The sequence below is a fragment of the Neophocaena asiaeorientalis genome, unplaced genomic scaffold (genome assembly GCF_003031525.2).
Source record: "Neophocaena asiaeorientalis asiaeorientalis breed wild unplaced genomic scaffold, Neophocaena_asiaeorientalis_V1.1 scaffold229, whole genome shotgun sequence".
Classification (NCBI taxonomy): domain Eukaryota; kingdom Metazoa; phylum Chordata; class Mammalia; order Artiodactyla; family Phocoenidae; genus Neophocaena; species Neophocaena asiaeorientalis.
In genome coordinates, this window is record NW_020174096.1 from 3934677 (window position 1) to 3945800 (window position 11124).

The 11124-nt window shown below is 36.2% G+C and overlaps 1 protein-coding gene across 5 annotated transcripts in view; it reads right to left on the reverse strand.

Annotated features, from left to right (window-relative positions):
* RICTOR (RPTOR independent companion of MTOR complex 2) overlaps positions 1–11124 on the reverse strand; it is a 124450-nt gene that overhangs the window by 37163 nt on the left and 76163 nt on the right. For all 5 annotated transcript variants that reach the window (XM_024754604.1, XM_024754602.1, XM_024754605.1 and 2 more), the window contains 6 exons: positions 4867–4949; positions 3705–3792; positions 2941–3031; positions 2762–2828; positions 2545–2625; positions 567–667 (listed from right to left, as the gene is read on the reverse strand). In XM_024754604.1, coding sequence (XP_024610372.1) covers positions 567–667; positions 2545–2625; positions 2762–2828; positions 2941–3031; positions 3705–3792; positions 4867–4949 — 511 coding nt within the window. The remainder of the gene's footprint in view (positions 1–566; positions 668–2544; positions 2626–2761; positions 2829–2940; positions 3032–3704; positions 3793–4866; positions 4950–11124) is intronic.

An 11124-nucleotide genomic window follows, 5' to 3' on the forward strand; every position in this document is an offset into this window, starting at 1 on the left:
ATTTATAGTGAGGCCCTTATGTGTACTTTTGAATTAATAAAGCTAACTAAACTTTTGAGAAATATATTATAACTTAACAAAAATTCCTAGTTCTGAATAGCTAATGAACTACATTTCAAAACATTACAAAAAAATAATGAAGCCTAAATATATAAATTCCGACTTTCTTTTTCCAACATTTTTAACCACACATACAAAAGAATACACTGTTAGTCTTTGTGCTTTAATTTGAAATAATTCAGACATTGAAAAAGAGACTGAACTGTTGCTCAAAACATAAAACAGTCCAAAAAACTCTGAATCCCAATATTTTTACTGATCTGGTAGAAAGTTTATGTCCTTGTCCAGAAACATGCTAGAAAAGGTTGATTTTACTAAACTAAAATACTCTGTAGCCTAAAATACAAATTATTTTTAAAAACTGTTAATTTTCCTCTTATCCAAAGGCTTCCCTAAATAATTCCCAGGCATAACCTATATATACTACTTCCTTATAAAGAATATAAGGTCATCTAAGTGGGTATTAAATATACAGGCACAAGCTTTGCTAGAGCTCTGATACTTACAGTCTCTTTTCCTTAGGGATATCAAAGGATGCAGCCATATTCATTAGGGTTGGCAGGCAGTGCAAATGATGGCTATGTGAATGAGGAAGAATTGTGTTTGCCTAAAATGAACCATAATATTTTTGAAAAATTGATTATTTTATGTTACAGATTATCCACAGATATAATGCTAAAAGGTTTTACTCATGACTTATTCATTTCCTAATATATACTTATAGCTAACTTTTATCTCATCTACTTTCAACAAGGATGAGCTATCACAAATACAAAGATACAGGCTCATATTATGTTAATAGAACTCTAAATTTCATACATCCTTTATTATAACATTAAATTATAATTTTAAGTGGTACCCAATTAAACTCACTTAAATAATCTAAAAGGACTATATGTCAAAACTTGGATCCAGTGTTATAATGTTATGTTAAAAGTAGCATTTAGGGCTTCCCTGGTGGCGCAGTGGTTGAGAGTCCGCCTGCCGATGCAGGGGACATGGGTTCGTGTCCCGGTTCAGGAAGATCCCACATGCCGCGGAGCGGCTGGGAACGTGAGCCATGGCCGCTGAGCCTGCGCGTCCGGAGCCTGTGCTCCGCAACGGGAGAGGCCACAGCAGGGAGAGGCCCGTGTACCGCAAAAAAAAAAAAAAAGTAGCATTTAAAATGCTGGATGCAATATCCTAACTTATGAGTTGACTTCTTAGGTTTAAAAACCACCTTCTCAAAACAGGTTTGTCTCATAGTCCAACAATCTTTAAATAAGAAACTTGTCTTCTGCTTTCCAAATGAAGTCCTACCACCCAATCTGCTTTCTACCAATAAAGATAAATTCATTAAATGTGGAAGCCAGAAGATGTAAGAATAACAAGCAATGAACTAACACTGCTATACTCAAAATGACTAGCTTTTATATTTCAAGGGAATCACAGAATTCTGGTGTATGGGGGAAGGGAATGGATGAAATTTATTAAAGAGATTCCTTCACATAAAGGCAAATAATTCTAGATATTGATATCCTTACAGAAATGATATCTTAATTAAAATAAAAATAATCACACCTGAGATTCTGCAATATTACTTAATTATCTCATAGACAGACTGAAGGAAAACAGAACAAGTGGCTAAACAATTCACTGATAAACAAGACAGTTATCATTAAACTCTGTTTAATTCTCTTTTGCTCACTCACAAAGCCCAACTGCTATGTAGAAAAAAACCCTGGTGATGGAGGGGACCAAAAACAACGACAAAAACAAAAAATATTCTGCCAATAATAAACCATAACATAATTTTAAAAGATTTGCCATAAGTTTACTTAATGAGTTTAAAGTGGTTCTTTTTATTTAGTGTTTATTAACTAATTGGTGACAGAAATATAAATTTCTAATTTGCAAATAATCAGAGTACCCTCACTGCTTGATCTGCTGGGAGTAGAGAATGATCAGATTACTTTGCTAGCTCCTTGTTTCCAGAAGTTACTGATGTCATAAAATCGTGGCCAAAAAAACAGATTCCCACCCTCTAAACCTAAACCTACAAGTTTACAGAGAAGTATGTGTTCTAATGAGGCAGTTATATTTAGATTTTTTTCCACAAAGTTTTCTAAAATTCAGGCACTGACTATTACATATCAATTCTATTTAGCTGACTGAAGTAATACCTATAGTTTTGTAATTTCATGCTTTTTAGGTAGGAAGTCATTCTAAGAGAAAGACTTTTAGGACTCAAAATGTCAGCATCAAAAGTGAGTATAAAAAAGCAATATTCAGTTCTCTGTATTTTTTATATTTGTTCCATTTAAAAATCTAGCCTATATATATAAGATACAAAGTATCAAGGGTTCTTTGTAATGCAAAGATAAACATTCAAATAAATGCAAACTTATTTTTTTGAGATAATACAAAGTAACATCGTTAAAATAGCCTGTTTCATAAATTAAAACATTAATAGTATGAAACATAATCAGAAGTTGTTAAACTTACCATATGTAAAAGCTCTCCTAAAAGGATGGTAGCTCTAACTGAGATATGGTCATCGCTGTTTGTTATCACCTCAACCAAACCCTTTGAAAATAAGAAGAAAATATCATAGTTGCAAAATATTATATATGAATACAATTATGCATCATATATGTTTGTTGCTCTGAAAGAATTCTGTTAGAGAAAATAAAATAAATAAAATAAGGTTTATAACTCTTACCTCTAAAAGCCCATTACGAATAAATGCTGATAGTATCAGTGCCAAATAATTATCCATGAGGTCTGGCCTGGAAATAAGCACGGCACAGAAAAATTTAAATATTGTTCCATACACTACAAAATTTAACATAAAAATAGTAATTGTAATAAATGTGAACTATTTCTATATCTAAAGTCTACCTGGATCTGGCACGATGAGGAAGAATAGTTTTTGCCTCAGCTGCTACAAAACCATCTGAAAGCCTCCAACTGTCTTGGAATCTACCTGGATCTAAAATAGTTAAATTTAGATAGTTAGAAGAAAATAATATACCAATGAAACACTTCAAATAACCATCAGCTAAGCAGGCTACAAATAATTTTCTTAAACGTTCGTTAAAAAAAAAAAAAGAGGGCTTCCCTGGTGGCGCAGTGGTTGAGAGTCCGGGAAGATCCCACATGCCGCAGAGCGGCTGGGCCCGTGAGCCATGACCACTGAGCCTGAACGTCTGGAGCCTGTGCTCCGCAACAGGAGAGGCCACAACAGTGAGAGGCCCGCGTAACGCAAAAAAAAAAAACAGAGACTCAAGAAGGCATACAGAAAAAAACGATTTATGTAAATGAACACAGATTTAACTTCCTTCACTGAGGGACTCAGAGTCATTTGGGCTAAAATAAAATAAGAATCAAATAATCCACTGTGAGAATCACATAAGGTTTCTTATTAACTCCTCTCTTCCTTTCTTAGTCCATCCTTCTATTAATTTCACTGCTCGTTTCAGAAGCTAGGGTGATGGAGAAGAAATTTATCTGAGATTTTATTTTTATATTGATTTCAGGCCACAAATATGCAGTAAGAAAATGATATTTAGTTCAGTATTTTTCCTTTGAGGAACTCTGTCTCCATTAGATAATCCATTTAAAAAATTACAATATATGAGTAGTGAATGCACTTCAATACTTACCTACACTGAGCAGTGCTTCTATGAACTCTTCAGTCACAACAGGTAGAGGAAGACGAAATATATCATAAAGCACTTCAAGGAGACCTCGCTGCAAGTACAAATAAATACAGTTCGTTTGTTTTTATGGAATAAATCTTTGTTTGCAATTTTTTAAATGTCCTATTCACAGATTAAAAAATCGATAAAAACAGAACTACTGTATTTTAGAAAACTACCATTATCAGGCCTATATTACAGAAGAGATAACTACTGAATGCTTACTACATATACATGATGTAATCTTGTCAATAAATCTTTTATTATCCCCACTGTACACATGAAGAAATACATTTAAAGGTTAAAAATAATTTGCCCAAGGTCATGGAGCTATAAATAATAAAAAAAGGAGTCAAACCTCGGTCGGCCAGACTCAAAGGACCATGTTCTTTCACCATTTGCTGAGTAAGAAGTCAACTGAATTGGAACCTTTCCATCTATAATTACATCCTTCCATGGTCTAAATGCTTTTATTTTTAGTTCACATTTTAAGCAAGGCACCTCTAGCTAATATTTACTACTAATAATAAGAAACAAAGGGGCAAATTTTGTCCCTTTGAACAAAATTAAAACAAAAACATTAAAGAGGAAAAGGAAGAACCACATGAAGAGTTCATTTTTTTCCTCTAATTTCAATTTGTTTTAGTTGTTTAATACAATTCCTATACACTAATAACTTAGGACTATGTCTAAAAGAAGGATATAAATACCCCAATTTTAATCAGAACCACTACTCATAACATATAAAAACACAAGTTAGAAGGCATAAGTTGCATAAATACTATATTTACTTTTTAAGTATATTTTTCTATATTGCTTGAACCTTTTACAATGAGAATGCCCCTGTGTATTATTTGCACTTTTTATTGAATAAAGCATAATTAATTTCACATTTTTAATCTAATTTTAATACAGCCCTAGTTCCTAACAACAGCAGTGTTTCAAATGATTCATATTATATTCTTAGGGTTCAACTAAGTAGTAAATATTTATTCATGTATTTTTAAAATGCTCTGTGATACAGATTAACAATTCATGAGGAAAAAGCATTACCTGAAATAAATTTTTTCCAATTAATTTCCTCCACTAAAACTCCATGAATGAAATAATCATAACTTTTACCTACCCTTATTTCCATATTTGGAATGCAAAGGACTCCAATTAGAGACTGAATCCCAGAATTTCCAGGCTTACATAAATTAATAATACCTAAAAAAGATAAAAAGAAAAAAAAATAACTGATTTGAATTTCAAAAAAATTTTCTATAGTAATGTATCCATAATACAAAATGTGACATTTTTCCATGCTAAATTACACTATTACGTTATTTGATTATCATAATTGATAGTATATTTCAAACATTCTCTGAATTTGCCAACTAATTAGAGGACATCAATAATTTTATCCTTTAAATTACTTCTTCTATTTGTTTCATACCCAAAAAGTTTGCATGAATCTGACTGCCTATTACTCCCATTTGCTGATGAGTGATTCTCAGGGATATTGGAGAGAATAAGACAATGTCTTGTTTATTTAACACTTTCTCAACCTAAACTGATAAACTTTGCTTGGCATTTGCCTTTTAAAAGTTTAAGTCTAAAACTTAACGAATGCACAGACGAGTATAACCAACAGTCTTCAAATAAACTGAATGGATCAAAATATTAAGTGAGAGAATTTACTCAAACAATTTTAAACATATTAACACCATGTCACAAAAGAAGATATGTATCAGTAAGTAGCCAATAAACACAAAAGTGTTCAATATCATTAGTCACTGGGGAAATGCAAATTACAGTCAAAATAAGATACTGTCACACACCCACTAGAGTGGCTGAAATTAAAAACTGGTAACACCAGATGCTGGCAAGGATGTAGAGCAACTGGAACTCACATACCTACATGATAGGAGTATAAAATAGTGCTTCAGTATTTTGAGAAAAAGTCTTGCAGTTTCTCATACAACTAAACATATATCGGGACTTCCCTGGTGGTGCAGTGGTTAAGAATCCGCCTGCCAATGCAGGGGACAGGGGTTCGAGCTCTGGTATGGGAAGATCCCACATGCTGTGGATCAACTAAGCCCGTGCGCCACAACTACTGAGCCTGTGTTCTAAAGCCCGCAACATAACTACTGAGCTCACGTGCCACAACTACTGAGCCCACGTGCCACAACTACTGAAGCCCACGCACCCTAGAGCCTGCGTCACAACTACTGAAGCCTGAGCACTGCAACTACTAAGTCTGCGTGCTGCAACTAATGAAGCCTATGCACCTAGAGCCTGTGCCCTGCAACAAGAGAAGCCACTGCAATGAGAAGCCCGCGCACTGCAAAGAAGAGTAGCCCCTGCTCGCCACAACTAGAGAAAGCCCGCGTGTAGCAACGAAGACCCAACACAGCCAAAAAACCCCCATATATCCACCCTGTGACTCAGCAATTCTATTTGGTATTTACCCAAAAGGAAACAAAGCTTATATCTGAAAAAAAATTTTACAATGCTGCTCATAGTAGCTCTATTTAGAACAATCAAAACTGGAAACAGGGGCTTCCCTGGTGGCGCAGTTGTTGAGAGTCCGCCTGCCGATGCAGGGGACACGGCTTCGTGCCCCGGTCCGGGAAGATCCCACATGCCACGGAGCAGCTGGGCCCATGAGCCATGCCCGCTGAGCCTGCACGTCCAGAGCCTGTGCTCCGCAATGGGAGAGGCCACAACAGTGAGAGGCCCGTGTACCGCAAAAAAAAAAAAAAAAAAAAAAAAACTGGAAACAGGTCAGGTATTCACTAACAGGAGGAAGGCTAAAAACAGTGATATATTTACCCAGTGGAATACTACTCAGCAATAAAAAGGAACATATTATTGATATATACAACATGAATCAGTAGCATTATGCTGAGTGAAATCAGAATCATTAAGTTGAGTGAAAAAAGCCTACACACAAAAGTATACATATACTATGATTCCACTTAAATGAAGTTTCAGAACAGGCAAAAATGATTTGTGATAAAAAATAAACAGAGCAGTGGTTGCTTCTTACAGGAGTGGGGTCAGGGATTAACTAGGAAGGGACATGAGAGAACTTTCTGCGACGATGGTAATGTTCTACATCCTAAAAAGAGTTTGGATACACAGGTATAAGCATTTGTCAAAACTCATCAAATTGCAGACTCAAGATTTGTGCATTTCACTGTAAGGGGTAAATTTTACCTCAAAGTGCCCCCCCCAAAATAACCTCAGAAACAAACAAAAATAACCAAATAAGAACCCTAAACAAATAGTGAACTTTAGGTAATAATGTGCATGCTGGAGTGTTTAGGAATCAGAACTTAATTTTGCAACTTCTTTAAAATGCATTAGAATAACATGAGGACTGATGAATTCTCAGAGGACTATGCAGATGGGTAGATATGTAATAAAGCAAATAGAGCAAAATCTAAGTGGTAGGAGTATATGGTGTTCACTGTATAATTTTTCTGTATAGTTGAAATTTTTGATAATAAAATGTTAGGGAAAACATTTTTTAAAAGTAAAGGAAAACATTTTTAAAAAGTCATATAGGATTCTGAAGTTCCCTGTTACTTCTACTTAAGCACATGTACTTATAGCTATGAATAATATGTATCTTCTCTTTGCACTTAGGTTCAAATTAAAACATAATAGACAGACTTACTTAAAATACCAAAATAGTGTTTCTCAAACTTTGATGTCTGACAGTAAATTGAGAGATTATAGATTAAGATACAATAATCTGCAATCATAGTCTGCACTAATAGGGAAAACAGGCTTCTGCAACTCCAGAAGAAACTGTGTTCTAAAAGTTCATTTTTCAGTCAGTTTTTTGGATTTTGAAATATATGATAGAAATAACATTACAAACATACAAAAGCTCATTTAACCCAAACACAGTATCACAGAATCTAATACTATTTAGGAAATTATTTTTGTGAGAAAATGTTTTCAGAATTCTAACTTGAATAATATTCCAGTTCTTACTTCAATAGAAGGGAAGAACACTCCGACCTTTTAAGTTTCTAATGATGGATCAGTGCATTAAAGGACTCTAGGACAAACTGAAGCACAGCAGAAAAATGTTTAAGAGAAACAAGAGACTGGCAGAGATTAGAGGTACAGTGACTGGAGAGCAGAGTCTACAGTAGGGAGAATGAAAAGACAGTAGCTAGGCTGTACTGGTGGTCAGAGTTGGATAGAATTCATTCTTGGGGGGAAGAAAGAAACTTTAACGGCAAGGAAGCTGAAGAATGGTGAAGGACGGTAGCTGTAGCTACAGAAAATAAAGTTATATGTGATTTCTAAGGCAAGGGCACTGACGGTTAACCCTGGCAGGAGGACTGTGTTGGTTTTCTATGTCGAAAGAGTGTGTGGAGGCTAGTAAAGTATAAAAAACGATGTGTGATGGTTGAGCCCTCATAGAATCCTAGGTTGTCCATGAGGATAAGGGGAAAAAGGCAGTCATGAGGTATAGCAAGGTTGGGATTTTTACCAAAATGTGAGAGGCCAGAGGAAGTCCTTGTACATATATTGGCTAGGGCTGGGATAGTCATTTTTATGGAAAAGATGTTAACTGGTTACTTAAGTATACAGAAATGTTCAAGTAAATTTTCCTGTTCTATTTATTGCTATACTCCTTTGTATGCTATCCCTTAAATTATTCTGCAAAGTCGAGAAGGAAAAGGTTGGCTTCCCTTGTGGTGAAGTGGTTAAGAATCCACCTGCCAAAGCAGGGGACACGGGTTCGAGCCCTGGTCTGGGAAGATCTCCCACGCTGCGTAGCAACTAAGCCCATGCACCACAACTACTGAGCCTGCGCTCTACAAGCCACAACTACTGAGCCCACGTGCCACAACTACTGAGGCTTGTGCGCCTAGAGCCCGTGCTCTGCAACAAAAGAAGCCACCACAATGAGAAGCCCGTGCACTACAACAAAGAGTAGCCCCTGCTCGCCACAACTAGAGAAAACCTGCATGCAGCAACGAAGACAATGCAGCCAAAAATTAAATAATAAAATTTTTTTTTAAAAAAGAAGAGGTAATCATTAATACAAAATAACACATTTAGTGCTGGTATTATTTTAAGAAAAATGTTTGCTTTTTATTCCATGGAAAGGTAAAACACGTATAATCCCTCTTTTCAAGAAATATTGGACTACTAGGCAATAGAAATAAAAGAAAAAATATGGTTTTCTCCGGGTATATGCCCAGGAGTGAGATTGCTGGGTCATATGGTAGTTCTATTTTTATTTTTTTAAGGAACCTCCATACCATTCTCCACAGTGGCTGTACCAATTTACATTCCCACCAACAGTGCAAGAGGGTTCCCTTTCCTCCACACCCTCTCTAGCTTTTATTATTTGTAGACTTTTTTTTTTTAATTTTATTTATTTTTTTATTTATTTATTTTTGGCTGCGTTGGGTCTTCATTGCTGCGCGCGGGCCTTCTCTAGTTGCGGCGAGCAGGGGCTGCTCTTGGTTGCGGTGCAAGGGCTTCTCATCGCGGTGGCCTCTCTAGTTGCAGAGCACTGGCTCCAGGTGCGTGGGCTTCAGGAGTCGTGGCTCGCGGGCTCTAGAGCACAGGCTCAGTAGCCGTGGCACACGGGCTCAGTTGCTCCACGGCATGTGGGATCCTCCTGGACCAGGGCCCGAACCCACGTCCCCTGCACTGGCAGGTGGACTCCTAGCCACTGCGCCACCAGGGAAGCCCTATTTGTAGACTTTTTAATGAGGGCTATTCTGATCGGTGTGAGGTGATACCTCACTGTAGCTCTGATTTGCATTTCTCCAATAATTAGTGATACTGAGCATCTTTTCATGTGCTTTTTGGTCATCTGTATGCCTTCTTTGGAGAAATGTCTATTTAGATCTTTTGCCCATTTTTTGATTGGGTTATCTGGTTTTCTGATACTTAACTGCATGAGCTGTTTATACATTTTGGAGATTAATCCCTTGTCGTTTGCTTCATTTGCAAATATCTTCCCCCATTCTGAGGATTGTCTTTTTGTTTTGTTTATGGTTTCCTTTGCTGTGCACTTTTAAGTTTAATTAGATCGCATTTATTTTTGTTTTTATTTTCATTACTCTAGGAGGTGGATCAAAAAAGATCTTGCTGTGATTTATATCAAAGAGTGTTCTGCCTATGTTTTCCTCTAAGAGTTTTATAGTGTCCAGCATTACATTTAAGTCTTTAATCCATTTGGAGTTTATTTTTGTGTATGGTGTTAGGGAGTGTTCTAATTTCATTCTTTTACATGTAGCTGTCCAGTTTTCCCAGCACCACTTATTGAAGAGACTGTCTTGTCTCCACTGTATAGTCTTGCCTCCTTTGTCATAGATTAATTGACCACAGGTGAGTGGGTTTATTTCTGGGCTTTCTATCCTGTTCCACTGATCTATATTTCTGTTTTTATGCCAGTCCCATACTGTTTTGATGACTGTAGCTTTGTAGTACAGTCTGAAGTCAGGGAGCCTGACTCCTCCAGCTCCATTTTTCTTTCTCAAGATTGCTTTGGCTATTCGGGTCTTTTATGTTTTCATATGGATTTTGTGTTCTAGTTACATGAAAAATGTCATTGGTAATCTGATAGGGATTGCACTGAATCTGTAGATTGCTTTGGGGAGTATAGTTATTTTCACAATATTGATTCTTCCAATCCAAGAACATGGTATATCTTCCCATCTGTTTGTGTCATCTTTGATTTCTTTCATCAATATCTTACAGTTTTCTGAGTACAGGTCTTTTGCCTCTTTAGGTAGGTTTATTCTTAGGTATTTTATTCTTTATGTTGCGATGGTAAATGGGATTGTTTCCTTAATTTCTCTTTCTGATCTTTCATTGTTAGTGTAAAGGAATGCACCCCAATGCTCACTGCAGCACTATTTCCAATAGTCAGAACATGGAAGCAACCTAAATGTCCAACAACAGAGGAATGGATAAAGAAAACATGGTACATATATACAGTGGAATATTACCGGCAATAAAAAAAGAACAAAGTAATGCCATTTGCAGCAACAGAGATCCAGAGATTATCATACTGAGTGAAGTAAGTCAGACACAGAAAGACAAATATATGATATCGCTTATATGTGGAATCTAGAAAAAAAAGGGGGGTTACAAATGAACTTACAAAAACAGAAGTACAGTCACGGATGTAGGAAACAAACTTACGGTTGCAAGGGGATAAGAGTGGGGGAGGGATAAACCGGGAGATTGGGACTGACATATACACACAACTACATATAAAATACATAACTAATAATAATCTGCCATATAGCACAGGGAATTCTACTCAATACTCTGTAATTGCCTACATGGGAAAAGAATCTAAAAAAAAAAAAAGGGCTTCCCTGGTGGCGCAGTGGTTGAGAGTCCG